Source organism: Mesoplodon mirus (genome assembly GCF_964341445.2).
Source record: "Mesoplodon mirus genome assembly, chromosome: 9".
NCBI classification, from domain to species: Eukaryota; Metazoa; Chordata; class Mammalia; order Artiodactyla; family Ziphiidae; genus Mesoplodon; species Mesoplodon mirus.
The window spans coordinates 110,333,587-110,354,111 of NC_138985.1; the positions used below are offsets into that span (position 1 = coordinate 110,333,587).

The 20,525-nt window shown below is 38.6% G+C and overlaps 1 protein-coding gene across 2 annotated transcripts in view; it reads left to right on the top strand.

Moving 5' to 3' along the window:
* GALNT11 (polypeptide N-acetylgalactosaminyltransferase 11) overlaps positions 1 to 20,525 on the top strand; it is a 57,738-nt gene that overhangs the window by 13,967 nt on the left and 23,246 nt on the right. For both annotated transcript variants that reach the window (XM_082632115.1, XM_082632116.1), the window contains exon 2: positions 17,908 to 18,240. In XM_082632115.1, coding sequence (XP_082488241.1) covers positions 17,946 to 18,240 — 295 coding nt within the window. In that variant the 5' untranslated portion in view covers positions 17,908 to 17,945. The remainder of the gene's footprint in view (positions 1 to 17,907; positions 18,241 to 20,525) is intronic.

The window sequence follows — 20,525 nt, forward strand, 5'->3', positions numbered from 1 at the left end:
GAATATAGAGTATACTGATGAGAAAGTAGCTAGAAACTACTGAAAGGTAAATACTTAACATTTAAAGAGAGACATTTTAAATTTCATTAAATATTATGAAAATTGAAGGAAAATGGGGGCTGTCCTGTTCAGTTAAACTGAATTGTCTCATTAGCCTTGTAGTAAAAAATAAAGATGGATATTCAAAGAGGAATGCTAATTTCAGACTAGATAACATTTTATAGAGAAAAAACAGTTTTTCAAATCATGCTTTTAGAATATTTGTTTAGTGTCCACATTTTATTCTCAAATTTTTGACAAATTAATGGAATTAAAATATTTCTTTAAGTATGCTAAAATCCCTTTGCTTCTGAGGTTAAAAGAAAAGGCCATATATTTCATTTGAAGCCTTCTACTATTTAATCCTCTCCAAATTTGTTCTTATATTTTTAAGTTAGGAAAGGCAATTTTTTCCTCAGAAAATTTTTACCCTGATTATTAAAAAATACATATTCTTTGTATTTCTTTTTAAATGAAAAATAGAACATTATCCATAATGCTGCTAACCATAATCTATTAAATTTATTTTTCAGTAACTGCAAATAGCAGTATAACATTTTATGGCTAGTGTAGAAAGATTAAAAACAACTAGTAGAATTTACAGCTAAATATTAATAGTGGTGAGATTTCAGGGGGGTTTTAATTTTTAACTTTTGGCTCATCTGCACTGTGATGAGAAAAACAACTTTTTTTTTTTTTTTTTTTTTTGCGGTATGCGGGCCTCTCACTGTTGTGGCCTCCCCCGTTGCGGAGCACAGGCTCCGGATGCGCAGGCCCAGCGGCCATGGCTCACGGGCCCAGCCGCTCCGCGGCATGTGGGATCCTCCCAGACCGGGGCACGAACCCGTATCCCCTGCATCGGCAGGCGGACTCTCAACCACTGCGCCACCAGGGAGGCCCTGAGAAAAACAACTTTTGAGGAAAACAACTTTGTTTTTCTGAGTTGCTGCGTAGGCATTTTACACTATGATAACTCTACTCACACCCAGAGTCTAGACATTCAGATCAGGGCTTGAGTTTAGGGTGCCTGCCCTAAGTTCCCACTTCGCTTTCCGCAGGGCATCTATTTTTTTTTATTTTTATTTTTATTTTTGGCTGCGTTGGGTCTTCATTGCTGTGCGCTGGCTTCTCCTTATGCTGGCTTCTCTTGCTGTGGAGCACGGGCTCTAGGCGCGCGGGCTTCAGTAGTTGTGGCACACGGGCTTAGTTGCTCCACGGCATGTGGGATCTTCCCGGACCAGGGCTCGAACCCATGTTCCCCTGCATTGGCCGGCGGATTCTTAACCACTGCGCCACCAGGGAAGTCCCCTCACTCAGCATTTTTAATTCAGTACACCAGCTCCCGCTTCTCAACACATGTATTTTCTGATTTTTAGCATAATAGCAGAACTTAAAGTGTCAATCCCCGGCACCTTACATAGTGTCTGGCATATAAAGCTCCTACTGTGTTCCCAGTGTTAGCTCTTTCTTTAGGATTATTTAATGATTTTCAGAAGAAAAATGTTGGATCATTTAGTACATTTAATAGGCTTTGATTGGAAAATTAATGGAATGATGTTAAGTATCTGTAGAATGACACTGTATAATGGGCATTGTCTTAGTGAACTGTACATAATCTAACTACTTTATGAAGCGTAACTGAGTAGTAGTGGGTATGTACTGTGTTCTTTGTTACTGGAAGATGACTGTGAAAAGTATCTCAAAATGGGTCTTCTTAGCTTCAACTATTGTGCTATTGAGAAATACCCTTCACTCTAATCTGATAATGATGCAGGAGTTTAACTTCAGTGAGATCTCATGAGATTTTAGACCTTTGTGACCTAATAGTTTGACACAGAACATTTTTGGTGTAACAGTAGATGCTGATGGTAGCAAAAAAAGCCTTGGTTTTTGAACAGCCACTATGGACAACAGTGTGAAGGTTCCTCAAAAAATTAAAAATAGAGCCACCATACGATCCAGCAAATCCACTCCTGGGTATTTTTCTGAAGAAAACATAAAACACTAATTCGAAAAGATGTATGCACCCCTATGTTCATTGCAGCATTATTTATAATAGTCAAGATATGGAAGCAACCTATGTATCCACTGATAGATAAATGATAAAGAAGATGTGATATACACACACACACACACAATGGAATTATTCAGCTATTAAAAAACAATGGAACCTTGCTATTTGTGACAACATGGATGGACCTAGAGGGTATTATGCTAAGTGAAATAAGTCAAAGAAAGATTTCACTTATATGTGGAATCTAAAAAAACCAAACAGACATAAAACAGAAACAGACTCATAGATACAGAAAAACTGGTAATTGCCAGAGAGGATGGGGGGTGGAGGAATGCATGAAATAGGTAAGGAAATTAAGAGGTACAGACTTCCAGTTATAAAATAAGTCACAGGGATGCAATGTACAGCATAAGAAATAATAGTCAATAATGTTGTAATAACTTTGTGGTGACAGATGATAACTTATCGTGGTGATCATTTTGTAAGGTATAAGAATACCGAATCACTCTGTTGTATACTTGAGACTAATATAATATTGTAAGTCAGTTATAGTTCAGTAAAAAAAAATGACAATGAAACTGTCTATGTAAACTGTTTAGCTGTCTTCCTCCTCTCCTCCTCTTCCTTCAGAGTAAACACTGATTTCCCAGGATGTGCTCTGCTTACATATTATACTCTTCTCTGAGATTTCTTGTTGCACAGAATCTAAACAGTGTCCTGAAACTTCTTTTGGAACAGAAATACACCTTAAAAATTATATAGTTATTTGTTAATTGTTAACACTAGATACTGTGCTAAACATAATGGGTTTGGAAAGATGGGAATGATCCTGTCCTTAAGGGGGTTTGCTTATAGTAAGTATAACAGTGCTTATACTATAGGCAAATTGTTCATTGGTATATCTCCAGTCCGTATATCTGGAAAGGATTCTTCTGTCATTAACTGTACCTCTCCAGATTCTGAGTGTTGGCATCTCATTTTCCATCCACAACATCCAGTCTTTCCAGGTCACTCTCTTTGGTAACATAACTCCAACAATCATTCAGCCACACCGGAGTCTCTGATCATTGGCCCAGCCACATTTTTTCATCCTGCTTCATTCTTCCTTATCCTCTCATTTCCCCTTGTCTGGCTTAAGTCTGTGGTTTGTCATTCTAATCAGCACATTGCATATACCTTTCCCCATTCTTCTTCTCCTGTACCTCCCTGGCAAAACCCTGACTCTTAGCTTACAAGGCACCTGTTCCTGAGCAGCTCCCACACCACGGCTAGAGAAAACATGAAACCATACCATCTTGTCTCACTGCAAATTCATGTAAACAGGTGGTTAGTCTTTTATTCATTTAAGTTTTAAAAAATATATTACATTGATATCCAACTGCTGAAGTTTTCGCTTTATTAACTATTCAAGTCTATGATTGAAAGTGTTTGGTTACTAGTTGTTTTGTATTAACTAACCTTAAATATTTGCTTTGACCCTCCTTTTAAAGGCTTTCAAGCCTTGGATGTTGAAGCCATGGGTATATAGAAGGAATGGTAAACAGTACGAAGCAAAAAGACTTTATTGTGTAGATGCTGGATTCATTATTTGTTAGCATAGATTAGATTAAATTTTCAGCCTTTTGATTTTTGTTTGGATGTTTTAATTTCTTTCCTTAAGCAGTTAGGGACCTGTTACTTTATTATATAACAGGCATCTGATTGGTTTCCACTTTTTTTATATTTGGTTGTTAACTTCTTGACCTGTCTAAAGGACTTCTGAAGTCTTTTGCTTCTGAAGATTTATGATTAATTATATTTAAAAAATGACCTGATTTTGTAAATTCCTCTCATTTTTATAGGTTCCTTAATTTAGTATAATGATTCACTACATAAAAACAATTTCTCGGGCCTCCCTGGTGGCGCAGTGGTTGGGAGTCCGCCTGCCGATGCAGGGGATACGGGTTCGTGCCCCGGTCTGGGAGGATCCCATATGCCGCGGAGCGGCTGGGCCCGTGAGCCATGGCCGCTGGGCCTGCGCGTCCGGAGCCTGTGCTCCGCAACGGGAGAGGCCACAACAGTGAGAGGCCCGCATACCGCAAAAAGAAAAAAAAAAAAAAAACAATTTCTCTAAAAAAATTACCATAACATGGCTTGAAAAAAATAATAATTTTTACCTGATAGGATTGTTGAAAGTTAATACATTTTACAGTTCAGGACAAGGACTCTTGATGTTGAGCTGTTGTGGAGAGGATGATCTGGGGGTGTTCTGTGAAGAATCTGGACAGAGTTGGCCAAATCTTATGGGTGAGGTCTTCAGGATAAAACTTTTTCATTTTGCCCTTAAGTGCTGGCAGCCAAGAGGTAGCCTAACATCATGCAGTGAACAAAATGGAAAGTAGCCTCCTGTTTTATCACAAAGAGCTTTATTTAATTTGTGAAATTGGACAGTGAGAACCTGTTGTTTTTTGTACCTTTTCTAATAATAAGTATGGCTGTTGTCTTGCCCAGTTGTCATACTGTTGTTGACATAAAGTAGTCATAATCTCCATGTGTAGCATTAGGTATTGCTTGGCTCAAACAGGATAGTAAACATTTGTTTTGAAATCCTGTATTTTACAGCATATTGATAACCATATTACCGTAATTTTTTAATTTCAATAGATATTTATTAAATGTTTGCTATGTGCCAGATTTTGTTATAAGCTCAGGGGATACTGTAGGAAATAGAAAAGACAAAAAACTTGCTCTGATGAAGCTTACATTCTAGCAGGGGGGAGATAGATAATAAATAATAAACGTAATGAATAAGGAGTTAATGTAGTATGTAAGAAGGTGGTAAGCTGCATGGAGTAGGGAAGACAGGAAGTGCTGATGTTTGGCAGTTGAGTTGCAGTTTTAAATATGGTAGTCTAGATAGAACTTTGTTGAGAAGGTAATATTTGAGCAAAGATTCAATAGAGGTGAACTTAGCTGGGGTGAAAAGTATTCTAGGCAGAGGGAAGAACCAACGCATAATCCCTAATACATTTAGTGATGTATAAGGGACCAGTTTCTAGGATGAATAAATGAGGAGGGAAGTAGTCGGAGATACAGTCAGACTATTAGGGACTTGGAGGTCATTGTAAGGAACAGATGGTCACAAATACGTTTAATATTATATTTTAAATTTAGACCTAATGAGGAGGAAAAAGTTAACATGTGTTGAATTTGTCCTATATTCTTTCATTCTGTAGATATTTTTCAGCATCTTCTATGTGCCATTTATTGTGCTAAGTGAGGGTAGTACAGTGAGCAAAGAAACAGCCACAAAAGGTAGCCACAGTTTTTATGGAGATTATCTTGGTCCAGTGCAAATCAGTGTTTGTGTGCTGACCATTGTGCCTGATGCTTTACAAATATTATCTTACATAATTGTAAGTATTTTATTTAATTCTAAGTATCTAGTAAGATAGACAGTATTGTTAACTTGGAATACAGTTGATGAAGATGAGGCTAAGAAAATTTGGTAATTTTTCCAAAGTTGCATAGCCAGTATGTGACAGAATGGGATTAGAACTTAATCTTGTCTTTTCATTCTGTTGTTTGGTTCCCAATCTGTCTCTGCATCATAGGTAACCTATTAACTGTGGAAGCTTGTTAAAGCTGTAGACCCCTTAGCGCTACCTCCGCAAATTCTTGTTTAGTGCATCTGGCACTGAGCCCCGGGGATCTGCATTTGTAATAAACACTCTAGGGACTCCTGTATTTTGGAACTGTTGCCTTCAATATTATATTTATGGTGGGCATCCTAATCTTGTCCCTTTTTTTTTTTTTTTACATCTTTATTGGAGTATAATTGCTGTACAATGGTGTGTTAGTTTCTGCTTTATAAGAAAGTGAATCAGTTATACATATACATAGGTTCCCATATCTCTTCCCTCTTGCGTCTCCCTCCCTCCCACCCTCCCTATCCCACCCCTCTAGGTGGTCACAAAGCACCAAGCTGATCTCCCTGTGCTATGCGGCTGCTTCCCACTAGCTATCTATTTTACATTTGGTAGTGTATATATGTCCATGCCACTCTCTCGCTTTGTCACAGCTTACCCTTCCCCCTCCCCATATCCTCAAGTCCATTCTCTAGTAGGTCTGTGTCTTTATTCCTGTCTTACCCCTAGGTTCTTCATGACATTTTTTTCCTTAAATTCCATATATATGTGTTAGCATACCATATTTGTCTTTCTCTTTCTGACTTACTTCACTCTGTATGACAGACTCTAGGTCCATCCACCTCATTACAAATAGCTCAATTTCGTTTCTTTTTATGGCTGAGTAATATTCCATTGTATATATGTGCCATATCTTCTTTTTTTTTCAAGAAACATACATTTATTCTTTTTTTTTATTAGTTTCTGCTTTATAACAAAGTGAATCAGTCATACATATACATCTGTTCCCACATCCCTTCCCTCATGCATCTCCCTCCCTCCCACCCTCCCCATCCCACCCCTCCAGGCGGTCACAAAGCAGCGAGCTGATCTCCCTGTGCTCTGCGGCTGCTTCCCACTATCTATCTACCTTACGTTTGGTAGTGTATATATGTCCATGCCGCTCTCTCACTTTGTCACAGCTTACCCTTCCCCCTCCCCATATCCTCAAGTCCATTCTCAAGTAGGTCTGTGTCTTTATTCCTGTTTTACCCCTAGGTTCTTCATGACATTTAAAAAAAAAATTCCATATATATGTGTTAGCATACGATATTTGTCTTTCTCTTTCTGACTTACTTCACTCTGTATGACAGACTCTAGGTCTATCTACCTCATTACAGATAGCTCAGTTTCGCTTCTTTTTATGGCTGAGTAATATTCCATTGTATATATGTGCCATGTCTTCTTTATCCATTCATCCGATGATGGACACTTAGGTTGTTTCCAGCTCCTGGCTATTGTAAATAGGGCTGCTATGAACATTTTGGTACATGTCTCTTTTTTTTTTTTTTTTTTTGCTGTACGCGGGCCTCTCACTGCTGTGGCCTCTCCCGTTGCGGAGCACAGGCTCCGGACACACAGGCTCCACGGCCATGGCTCGCGGGCCCAGCCGCTGCGCGGCATGTGGGATCCTCCGGGATAGGGGCACGAACCCGTGTCCCCTGCATCGGCAGGCGGACTCTCAACCACTGCGCCACCAGGGAAGCCCGGTACATGTCTCTTTTTGAATTATGGTTTTCTCAGGGTCTATACCCAGTACTGGGATTGCTGGGTCATATGGTAGTTCTATTTGTAGTTTTTTAAGGAACCTCCATACTGTTCTCCATAGTGGCTGTGCCAATTCACATTCCCACCAGCAGTGCAAGAGTGTTCCCTTTTCTCCACACCCTCTCCAGCATTTATTGTTTCTAGATTTCTTGATGATGGCCATTCTGACTGGTGTGAGGTGATATCTCATTGTAGTTTTGATGTGCATTTCTTTAATGATTAATGATGTTGAGCATTCTTTCATGTGTTTGTTGGCAGTCTGTATATCTTCTTTGGAGAAATGCCTATTTAAGTCTTCTGCCCATTTTTGGATTGGGTTGTTTGCTTTTTTGCTGTTGAGCTGCCTGAGCTGTTTATAAATTTTGGAGATTAATCCTTTGTCAGTTGCTTCATTTGCAAATATTTTCTCCCATTCTGAGGGTTGTCTTTTGGTCTTGTTTATGGTTTCCTTTGCTGTGCAAAAGCTTTTCAGTTTCATTAGGTCCCATGTGTTTATTTTTGTCTTTATTTCCATTTCTCTAGGAGGTGGGTCAAAAAGGATCTTGCTGTGATTTATGTCATAGAGTGTTCTGCCTATGTTTTCCTCTAAGAGTTTGATAGTGTCTGGCCTTACATTTAGGTCTTTAATCCATTTTGAGCTTATTTTTGTGTATGGTGTTAGGGAGTGATCTAATCTCATACTTTTACATGTCCCTATCCAGTTTTCCCAGCACCACTTATTGAAGAGACTGTCCTTTCTCCACTGTACATTCCTGCCTCCTTTATCAAAGATAAGGTGACCATATGTGCGTGGGTTTATCTCTGGGCTCTCTATCCTGTTCCATTGATTGATCTTTCTGTTTTTGTGCCAGTACCACACTGTCTTGATTACTGTAGCTTTGTAGTATAGTCTGAAGTCAGGGAGCCTGATTCCTCCAGCTCCGTTTTTCGTTCTCAAGATTGCTTTGGCTATTCGGGCTCTTTTGTGTTTCCATACAAATTGTGAAATTTTTTGTTCTAGTTCTGTGAAAAATGCCAGTGGTAGTTTGATAGGGATTGCATTGAATCTGTAGATTGCTTTGGGTAGTAGAGTCATTTTCACAATGTTGATTCTTCCCATCCAAGAACATGGTACATCTCTCCATCTATTTGTATCATTGTTAATTTCTTTCATCAGTGTCTTATAATTTTCTGCATACAGGTCTTTTGTCTCCTTAGGTAGGTTTATTCCTAGATATTTTATTCTTTTTGTTGCAATGGTAAATGGGAGTGTTTCCTTGATTTCACTTTCAGATTTTTCATCATTGGTATATAGGAATGCCAGAGATTTCTGTGCATTAATTTTGTATCCTGCAACTTTACCAAATTCATTGATTAGCTCTAGTAGTTTTCTGGTAGCATCTTTAGGATTCTCTATGTATAGTATCATGTCATCTGCAAACAGTGACAGCTTTACTTCTTCTTTTCCTATTTGGATTCCTTTTATTTCCTTTTCTTCTCTGATTGCTGTGGCTAAAACTTCCAAAACTATGTTGAATAAGAGTGGTGAAAGTGGGCAACCTTGTCTTGTTCCTGATCTTAGTGGAAATGGTTTCAGTTTTTCACCATTGAGGACGATGCTGGCTGTGGGTTTGTCATATATGGCCTTTATTATGTTGAGGAAAGTTCCCTCTGTGCCTACTTTCTGCAGGGTTTTTATCATAAATGGGTGTTGAATTTTGTCGAAAGCTTTCTCTGCATCTATTGAGATGATCATATGGTTTTTCTCCTTCAATTTGTTAATATGGTGTATCACATTGATTGATTTGCATATATTGAAGAATCCTTGCATTCCTGGAATAAACCCCACTTGATCATGGTGTATGATCCTTTTAATGTGCTGTTGGATTCTGTTTGCTAGTATTTTGTTGAGGATTTTTGCATCTATGTTCATCAGTGATATTGGCCTGTAGTTTTCTTTCTTTGTGACATCCTTGTCTGGTTCTGGTATCAGGGTGATGGTGGCTTCGTAGAATTAGTTTGGGTGTGTTCCTCCCTCTGCTATATTTTGGAAGAGTTTGAGAAGGATAACTGTTAGCTCTTCTCTAATTGTTTGATAGAATTCGCCTGTGAATCCATCTGGTCCTGGGCTTTTGTTTGTTGGAAGATTTTTTAATCATAGTTTCAATTTCAGTGCTTGTGATTGGTCTGTTCATATTTTCTATTTCTTCCTGGTTCAGTCTCGAAGGTTGTGCATTTCTGAGAATTTGTCCATTTCTTCCAGGTTGTCCATTTTATTGGCATAGAGTTGCTTGTAGTAATCTCTCATGATCTTTTGTATTTCTGCAGTGTCAGTTGTTACTTCTCCTTTTTCATTTCTAATTCTATTGATTTGAGTCTTCTCCCTTTTTTTCTTGATGAGTCTGGCTAATGGCTTATCAATTTTGTTTATCTTCTCAAAGAACCAGCTTTTAGTTTTATTGATCTTTGCTATCGTTTCCTTCATTTCTTTTTATTTCTGATCTGATCTTTATGATTTCTTTCCTTCTGCTAACTTTGGGGTTTTTTTGTTCTTCTTTCTCTAATTGCTTTAGGTGCAAGGTTAGGTTTTTTATTCGAGATGTTTCCTGTTTCTTAAGGTGGGATTGTATTGCTATAAACTTTCCTCTTAGAACTGCTTTTGCTGCATCCCATAGGTTTTGGGTCGTTGTGTCTCCATTGTCATGTGTTTCTAGGTATTTTTTTAATTTCCTCTTTGATTTCTTCAGTGATCACTTCGTTATTAAGTAATGTATTGTTTAGCCTCCATGTGTTTGTATTTTTTACAGATCTTTTCCTGTAATTGATATCTAGTCTCACAGCAGTGTGGTCGGAAAAGATACTTGATACAATTTTAATTTTCTTAAATTTACCAAGGTTTGATTTGTGACCCAAGATATGATCTATCCTGGAGAATGTTCCATGAGCACTTGAGAAAAATGTATATTCTGTTGTTTTTGGATGGAATGTCCTATAAATATCGATTAAGTTCATCTTGTTTAATGTATCATTTAAAGCTTGTGTTTCCTTATTTATTTTCATTTTGGATGATTTGTCCATTGGTGAAAGTGAGGTGTTAAAGTCCCCTACTATGAATATGTTACTGTCGATTTCCCCTTTTGTGGCTGTTAGTATTTGCCTTATGTATTGAGGTGCTCCTATGTTTAGTGCATAAATATTTACAATTGTTATATCTTCTTCTTGGATCGATCCCTTGATCATTACGTAGTGGCCTTCTTTGTCTCTTCTAATAGTCTTTATTTTAAAGTCTATTTTGTCTGATATGAGAATTGCTACTCCAGCTTTCTTTTGGTTTCCATTTGCATGGAATATCTTTTTCCATCCCCTTACTTTCAGTCTGTATGTATCTCTAGGTCTGAAGTGGGTCTCTTGTAGACAGCATATATATGGGTCTTGTTTTTGTATCCATTCAGCCAATCTGTGTTTTTTGGTGGGAGCATTTAGTCCATTTACATTTAAGGTAATTATCGATATGTATGTTCCTATTCCCATTTTCTTAATTGTTTTGGGTTCATTATTGTAGGTCTTTTCCTTCTGTTGTGTTTCTTGACTAGAGAAGTTCCTTTAGCATTTGTTGTAAAGCTGATTTGGTGGTGCTGAACTCTCTCAGCTTTTGCTTGTCTGTAAAGGTTTTAATTTCTCCATCAAATCTGAATGAGATCCTTGCTGGGTAGAGTAATCTTGGTTGCAGGTTTTTTTCCTTCATCACTTTAAATATGTCCTGCCACTCCCTTCTGGCTTGCAGAGTTTCTGCTGAAAGATCAGCTGTTAACCTTATGGGGATTCCCTTATGTGTTATTTGTTGTTTTTCCTCGCTGCTTTTAATATGTTTTCTTTGTATTTAATTTTTGACAGTTTGATTAATATGTGTCTTGGCGTATTTCTCCTTGGATTTATCCTGTATGGGACTCTCTGTGCTTCCTGGACTTGATTAACTATTTCCTTTCCCATATTAGGGAAGTTTTCAACTATAATCTCTTCAAATATTTTCTCAGTCCATTTCTTTTTATCTTCTTCTTCTGGGACCCCTATAATTCGAATGTTGGTGCGTTTAATGTTGTCCGTCAGGTCTCTGAGACTGTCCTCAGTTCTTTTCATTCTTTTTTTCTTTATTCTGTTCTGCAGTAGTTATTTCTGCTATTTTATCTTCCAGGTCATTTATCTGTTCTTCTACCTCAGTGATTCTGCTTTTGATCCCATCTAGAGTATTTTTAATTTCATTTATTGTGTTGTTCATCATTGCTTGTTTCATCTTTAGTTCTCTAGGTCCTTGTTAAATGTTTCTTGCATTTTGTCTATTCTATTTCCAAGATTCTGGATCATCTTTACTATCATTATTCTGAATTCTTTTTCAGGTAGACTGCCTGTTTCCTCTTCATTTATTAGGTCTGGTGGGTTTTTATCTTGCTCCTTCATCTGCTGTGTGTTTTTCTGTCTTCTCATTTTGCTTATCTTACTGTGTTTGGGGTCTCTTTTTTGCAGGCTGCAGGTTCGTAGTTCCCGTTGTTTTTGGTGTTTGTCCCCAGTGGCTAAAGTTGGTTCAGTGGGTTGTGTAGGCTTCCTGGTGGAGGGGACTATTGCCTGTGTTCTGGTGGATGAGGCTGGATCTTGTCTTTCTGGTGGGCAGGTCCACGTCTGGTGGTGTGTTTTGGGGTGTCTGTGGCCTTATTATGATTTTAGGCCACCTCTCTGCTGATGGGTGGTGTTGTGTTCCTGTCTTGCTAGTTGTTTGGCATAGGGTGTGCAGCACTGTATCTTGCTGGTCATTGAGTGAAGCTGGGTGTTGGTGTTGAGATGCAGATCTCTGGCAGATTTTCGCTGTTTGATATCACGTGGAGCTGGGAGGTCTCTTGTGGACCAGTGTCCTGAAGTTGGCTCTCCCACCTCAGAGGCACAGCAGTGACTCCTGGCTGCAGCACCAAGAGCCCTTCATCCACACGGCTCAGAATAAAAGGGAGAGAGAGAGAGAGAAAAAGAAAGAAAGAAAGAGAGAGAGAGAGAGAGGGAGGGAGGGAGGGAGAAAGGAAGGGAGAAAGAAAGAAAGAAAGAAAGGAAAGGAAGAGAGAGAGAGAGGGAGGGAGGAAGGAGGGAAGGAAGGAAGGAAAGAAAGAAAGAAAAGATAAAATAAAGTTATTAAAATAAAAAATAAGTATTAAAATTTTTTTAAAGAAAACAAACAAAAAAATGGACGGATAGAACCCTAGGAAAAATGGTAGAAGCAAAGCTATACAGACAAAATCTCACACAGAAGCATACACATACTCACAAAAAGAGGAAAAGGGGAAAAAAATCATAAATCTTGCTCTCAAAGTCCACCTCCTCAATTTGGGATGACTTGTTGTCTATTCATGTATTCTACAGATGCAGGGTACATCAAGTTGATTGTGGAGCTTTAATCCACTGCTTCTGAGGCTGCTGGGAGAGATTTCCCTTTCTCTTCTTTGTTCTCACAGCTCCCGGGGCTCAGTTTTGGATGTGGCCCCGCCTCTGTGTGTAGGTCGCCTGAGGGCGTCTGTTCTTCACTCAGACAGAACGGGGTTAAAGGAGCAGCTGATTCGGGGGCTCTGGCTCACTCAGGCTGGGGGAGAGGGAGGGGCACGGAGTGCGGGGCGAGCCTGCGGCGGCAGAGGCCGACGTGACGTTGCATCAGCCCGAGGCGCACTGTGCGTTCTCCCGGGGAAGTTGTCCCTGGATCCCAGGACCCTGGCAGTGGCGGGCTGCACAGGGTGACCTGTGCTCGCACACAGGCTTCTTGGTGGCTGCAGCCGCAGCCTTAGCGTCTCATGCCCGTCTCTGGGGTCTGCGCTTTTAGCCACGGCTCGCGCCCGTCTCTGGAGCTCCTCTAAGCAGCGCTCCCAATCCCCTCTCCTCGTGCACCAGGAAACAGAGGGAAGAAAAACTCTCTTGCCTCTTCGGCAGGTCCAGACTTTTCCCTGGACTCCCTCCCGGCTAGCCTGGTGCACCAACCCTCTGCAGGCTGTGTTCACGCTGCCGCCAACCCCAGTCCTCTCCCTGCGCTCCGACCGAAGCCTGAGCCTCAGCTCCCAGCCCCGCCCGCCCCTGCCAGTGAGCAGACAAGCCTCTCGGGCTGGTGAGTGCCGGTCGGCACCGATCCTCTGTGCAGGGAATCTCTCCGCTTTTCCCTCCGCACCCCTGTTGCTGTGCTCTCCTCCGCGGCGCCGAAGCTTCCCCACTCAGCCGCCCGCAGTCTCCACCCGTGAAGGGGCTTCTAGTGTGTGGAAACCTTTCCTCCTTCATAGCTCCCGCCCACTGGTTCAGGGCCCGTCCCTATCCTTTTGTCTCTGTTTATTCTTTGTTCTTTTGCCCTACCCAGGTACGTGGGGAGTTTCTTGCCTTTTGGGAGGTCTGAGGTCTTCTGCCAGTGTTCAGTAGGTGTTCTGTAGGAGTTGTTCCACGTGTAGATGTATTTCTGGTGTATCTGTGGGGAGGAAGGTGATCTCCGTGTCTTACTCTTCCGCCATCTTCCCCTTGTCTCTTGTCCCTATTTTTAAAGAAAATGACTTCATCATTTCACCGTTGAGTATCATTTTTGCTGTAAGATATTTAGAGATTCTCTTGGTCAGATTAAGGATTTCCCTATTCCTAGTTGCTAAGAATTGAGTGTTGAATTTTAATAAGCTCTTTATAACCTCCACTGACCAAATCATATGCATTTTTCCTTTAATTTTTTTTAAGGTAGTAGATAATAATAGGTTTTCAAATATTGAACCAGCCTTGTATTCCTGAAGTAAATATAACTTGTTCATATGTACTTATTTTTTAAAACATTATTTGTTTCAGTTTTAGTATTCTCTTTAAGATTTTCATAATCTGTCAGAGATTGTCTTTAATATTCCTTCCTCATACTGTCCCTGTTTTGTTACCAGGATGATAATAGCCTCAGAAAATGAGACAAGAGCACATTTCCTCTTTTTCTGTTCTTTGGAGGCAGTTGTATGAGACTATTCATCTGTTCCTCAAATGTTTGATAGAACTCACTTGTAAAACGGTCTAGAAATGTTTTTATCTAGAAATGGTTTAATATTCAAAAGGACTAGTACAGCCATCCCAGTTTCCTGATTTTCCAGTCTTAGTTGTGCATTTATATTTTTCTAGGAATTTGTCCATTTCACTTAAATTTATGAACAATACTTTTATTTTTAATCCACATCTATATTTATGTTCTCTTTTTCTTTTTTGGTAGTATTTATTCCTGCTTTCTTTTTTTCTTTCTTTTTTTTCTCTTTTTCTTGATTAGTCTTGCCAGTGCTTTGTTAATTTTATTGATCTTTTAAAGAACCAACTTTTGGTTTTGTTACCTTGTTTCATTTTCATTTTCTGTTAATTCCTGATATAACTGTTGTTGTTTCCTTCTTTTACTTTTGTTGGGCTTATTCTGTTTTTCTGAATTCATTGTTTGTGGTCTGTATTTTCTAACATTAGCATCCCAGGCTATAAATTTGGCTTTTGCTGTATCTCACAAGTTTCAAAAAGTAGTATTTTCACTATTTAGTTCTAAATAGCTTCTAATTTCCATTTAGACATTTTTTGAGTTTTCTGGCTATCTTTTTGTCATTGATTGGTTTTCAGCTTAGTTGTCTTGAGATCACAGCATGTGGTCTATAGGATGCAAACTCTTTGACCCCACTTCTTGAGGGCATTTGCTTTTGCTCTGTCCTCTCATGGACAGCTCTTCCCCAGATATTTGCAGTACTCACTACTTTATTTCCTTCAGGCCTTGTCTAAATATCACCTTCTTGGTGAGGCCTTCCCTAGCCATCTACCTAAAATTTCACATACCCTTTTCTACTTCATGTCACTCTTCCCTGCTTTATTTTTTCTCCTTAGCACTTACCACTTTCTAATATTATCCAACATCATGTTCAAAACTGGGTAGGGAAGGAAGTAAAGTCCTTAAGGGATATGTGGCTGGGGACAGAAACAAAATAAAAGCTTTGAGAGAAGGGAAAGGTTGAGTGCCTGCAGTGAGATTGAAGAGTAACTAATAGTAGTGCAGGTGACCCTTGAACAACAGGGGTTTAAAGTGCCTGAGTCCACTTATACGTGGAGTTTTTTCAATAAATAATATAGTTTGCCCTCTGTATTTCACAGGTTTTGAATCTGTGGATTCAACCAACCGCGGACAGAAATTGCCATCTGTGGTTGGTTGAATCCCTGGGTGTGAAACCCATGGATAAAGAGGGCCAGTAAGGGACTTGAGCATCTGTGGATTTTGGTATACAGCGGGGCTCTGGAAGCCAACCCAGGCGGATACCAGGGGACAGATGCTAGTATGGGTAAGAACAACACAGCTGGGGAGTCAGAATTGTGCTCAGAGAGTGAGGTTTTCATTTAATATTTAAGAGGTTCATTGACCAGTGCAGATGATGATAAAATCAAGGGTAGGAGCAGGGTCCCTTAAGTAGAATGTGAGTGAAGGTTGTAGGAGGGACATGAATCAGGACATTTGGAAACTAGGGTTTTGAAGGATCCTGGACATCACCCAACATGGTGGTGGGATTTGGGATAAAGAAGAAAGATGTGAAGGAAATGTCAGTGTCCACCTGTCTTCCAGAGCTGCTTGATGGAATAGCCGTTGAATAGCATCATCTGGCTTCTTGTGATTGGAGAAGGGATTGGCTGACTTTCTCTCTTGGTCCATTCTGCGTTCAGGGTCAAGGAGGCCAGGTTGAACTGGGAAGGCCTGGAGTGGTTTGAGGAAAACAATCTAAATATAAATCTTCTTAGATAGTTGAAGAAGCAATTGGCTCCTTAGATGCACAGTTCTTTATGGCATCAGAGCAGCCTGTGCAGTTAGTCTTGAACTAAAGATTTCATTGCCTTTTGAGGAATTAGTGCTTTTGTTTTCGATGTTTGTTTGCTTGTTTTTTCCTCCCCCCAAGCAAATATTTTAGGAAGTTATAATGCCTGTTTTAGTTGAAATCTAATGTTTCACCTAAATGTTTCTAGTCTGTATTTCTGCAACATTTCTATTGCAAAGTTGCAACTTTTAATTTTTCATTTGTTTTGAATCCTCCATTCAACATTTTCTTCTACTTCCAAATAAAGTGGTTCTTTTTCTGTGCATGTCTTTAATTTTAAAAGTGCTAACAGCTGACATGACAGCAATTTCATTGTTACCTGACTTTCCTTTTGTGCTGTAGTCATTTCCTTTGGTATTACTGTAGTGGGAGTTTTTGTTTGTTTGGATGGTGGTGGTGGTGTTTTCTTTTTTTTTTTTTTTTTTAGCTTTTGAGTTGACAGGTAGTGAAATAACTAATAGTTCTTGGTTGGCAGATCATTAAGAAATTGAGCTATTTACTGTCTTCTGGGCTTACAGCATAACTGTACAAAACAGCTTAATTTTTTAAAAACTTTTGTTTGTTTTTATTAATTTTGTTTATTTTGGCTGCATTGGGTCTTTGTTGCTGCGTGCGGGCTTTCTCTAGTTGCTGCGAGCGGGGGCTACTCCTCACTGTGGTGCCTGGGCTTCTCATTGCGGTGGCTTCTCTTTGTTGCAGAGCACGGGTTCTAGGCACACAGGCTTTAGTAGTTGTGGCTCGCGGGCTCTAGAGCGCAGGCTCAGTAGTTGTGGCGCATGGGCTTAGTTGCTCCTCAGCATGTGGGATCTTCTTGGACCAGGGCTCAAACCTATGTCCCCTGCATTGGCAGGCAGATTCTTAACCACTGCACCACCAGGGAAGTCCAAAAAGCTTAATTTTTGAATTGGAGCTTCCTGATGTTGATTTGCTTTGTCCTGATTTGGGAGGCATGATAATATTATTTTTTTAATTATTTCATACTATAGAAATAAGAAGTAATGGATAAGTAGTATTGCTTTGTAGATTTCTTCTGTATATACATTACTTAAATAGGGTTTCTCTGCCCTCGTGTTCAGTGAAACCATTTTATATGTGCATTGGGCTCTTTACAAATTCCTCAGGAAGTTGTGTGAGGCCTCCATGAAGACCAGATATTATCAAAAAGCTTAGGAAAAAACTGCTGTTCAATGCCATATTGTTTATAAGACATCATAAGGAGAGGGAAAATATAATTATTTGAACTCTTTCAGTTATAAATTTGGAATGTAACGAATCTAGAGTGGACATTAGGGCAGGTTTAATCTTTGATTGGAAAGTGAATCTATTTTTTCAAGTTGCTTATTTTTAATAACATTTTAATATCCTTGGATTAAAAGATTTAGTCTTATAATTTTACAATTAGAAGGGACCTTAAATGTACTGTCATGACGCATGTAGTACTTGTATTTTCCTTATGAAAAGTTAGAACCTGAAAAAAAATTAGCAAACTGAAAGCAATCCAGAACAAAGGTGAAGAAGTATCCATTAACATGGGCAAATGAATAAGTCAGCTATTTTGCTGCCGTTAGTTTTCTGAGTATTAACACATTGGCTTGTGGTTTTAATTGTTGAATCCCTTTATTTTTTTATTCAGTGCTGTCCATATATCTTCTTATATTTGGCTGTTGGTTAATGGTATGCATAGGGGTCCTAGGTAAATTGTTTAGAAGTGCTATTTGGTAGGTTGGAAAACTGAGCATAAACTTGGTAGTTGATTGAGAAGTGTCTGGATGTGTCTAACATATTTATCTTTCTCTTTTAGGAAACTGAAAATGGCCCTTCAGCTATGCTAGGTCTATAATGGGAAGTGTCACAGTTCGATATTTCTGTTATGGATGCCTTTTTACGTCTGCAACCTGGACGGTTTTGCTTTTTGTTTATTTCAACTTCAGTGAAGTGACTCAGCCACTTAAGAATGTGCCCATCAAGGGGTCTGGGCCCCATGGACCATTCCCCAAAAAATTTTATCCGCGTTTCACTCGAGGTCCAAGTCAAGTGTTAGAATCGCAGTTCAAAGCAAACAAAATTGATGATGTGATAGAGAATCATATTGAAGATCCAGAAAGAGGCAACATGAAATTCTCTTCTGAACTGGGTAAGTGTATTTGATTTTTGCTAGCAGCATGTCAAAGTATTTTATCATTGGAAGTTTAACTGTTCTTTAAATCATGTATTGTTCAGAGAATTAGAAATGTGACATTTTTTCTGCACTGATGTATTTCGTTCATGAACTAGCTGAGGTCATATGATTTTTGCAGACTCAGTAGGGAGTTATATTCTGTTTTGTCCAGTTCTGACTTCAATATTTTATGAGGACTTGGGAGAAACTAATGAGATCCAGAATAGGAAAAAAAAGAAAAGAAAAGAAAGAATGAAAAATTAAGTGGCTAGAGAGAAAATGGAACCTATGGGGAAGGATTATAATTGCTAGCATTATTTAATAAGGGAAAGTAATGGTTCAAAAGTGACTATATTTAATATATTTTGAAAGGCAGAGTTAATTAAAACAGAACATAAACCATTGAGTTTAGAAATAAGTTGAGATTACTTATATCTAATAAGATTTCTACTTATAAGAATTATTCAGGTGCCGGAATATATTTATTAAATACAGGAGTTTATAAAATAGAAACTTTTTGATTCTTCAAAAATCATATTCTGTTCAATTTGGAAGCAAGACTCTGAATACTGTAATTCTAGAGTCCTGGTTTCAGCAAATTTTATTTTAAGGGATAAATGAGCCCTTTAAAACTTTGTCTTTAAAACTTAAAAAAGAACTTTGATCTTCATTGACGCGTCAAATAATTAATTTAAGAGTAAAAGCATATAGTCAGAGATTCTGAGAGATTGAAAGATCCACAGAATATAAAGGAAATGTTAAAACAGATTTTTTTTCACTGCATCATAGTTTCAAAGAATAAAATCCGTTCCTAGGATTTAATCACTTCCTAATACAGGAGGTTGAACATATTTAAAATTATATGAGGAAATGGAGGCTATTGCTTACTTTAGTTTTCATAAAATATACCTTCTAACTTTTTCAAACAGCCATTTGGACATTTTAAAAGCATTAATGGGAAAATTTCTAGTTTTTTTGTTTATAGTAATTTTTTAAACTTTTTAAAGAAGTAACATTGGGTTTACCATTTTGAATGGACTTTGTTTGCCTATGAAAGAAGTAGTGAGACAATTGTAGATATTTGAAGTGACAAACCCAAATTGCCTACCTGAAAAACTAAATTCTTTATAAAAGATCCTAAGGATCACAAAAAAATATTATAGCGAATAAATGAATTCAGCAAAGTTACAGGGTACGAGATCAACACACCAAAACCAGTTGTATTTCTGGACATTAGCAATAAACAGTCCAAAAGTAAACTTAAGGGAACAATCCCATTTACAATGGAATCAGAAAGAATAAAGTACATAAGAATAATATAGCCAAGGAGGTCTAAGATTTGTATACTGAAAACTACACAGCACTATTGAAAGAAATAAAACTAGACCTAAATAAATGGAAAGAGGTTCATGGATGGAATGCTCAATAGTGTTAAGATGTCAGGACCACCCAAAGCAACCCACAGATTGAATGTAAACCTTATCAAAATCCCAATGGCCTTTGTTGAAAAGATGGAAAATCTGATTCTAAAACTGATAAGGAATTGCAAGGGGCTCTGAATAGCCTGAACAGTCTTGAAAAAGAACAAAGTTGGAGAACACACACTTCTCTATTTCAAAACTTCCTGACAGTGTGATACTGGCATAAGAATAGATATATATCAGTAGATCAAAGGATAGACTGAGAGTCTGAAAATATACTCTGTGACATCTGTGGTCAAGTAGCATCTATGGTCAATAATACCCAAGGACAAGTAACATCTGTGGTCAGTTGATTTTCAGAAAGGGTGCCAAGAGCAGTTAATGTGGGAAGAATGGTCTTTTCAACCAGTGGTGCTGGGACAAATAGATACCCCCATGCAAAGGAATGAAGTTGAACCCTTAGCTCATGTCATATTAAATTAACTCAGAATGGATCAAAGACTATAAAACCCTTAGAAGAAATCATAGGGATAAATAAGATAATTGAGGAAACACTGCATTCTGTATTTCATCCCCTCACATCTGGGAATCCATAAAACAAACAATATTCTTAAAAAAAAAAAAAAAAAGAAAGAAAGAAACCTGCTCAACTTGAACCTGGGCCCCGGCAGTGAAAGTGCTGAGTCCTAACCACTGGACCGCTAGGGAATTCCCTTACTTGACTTTTAAAATCCAGTCTTTTCCTGAATTATTTGACCGTGAAATCTTTTTTTTTCTTTTTAACGTCTATTAATGTCCAGTGGAATTAGTTTTCCATGACCAGATTTTGAGAAATGCTGT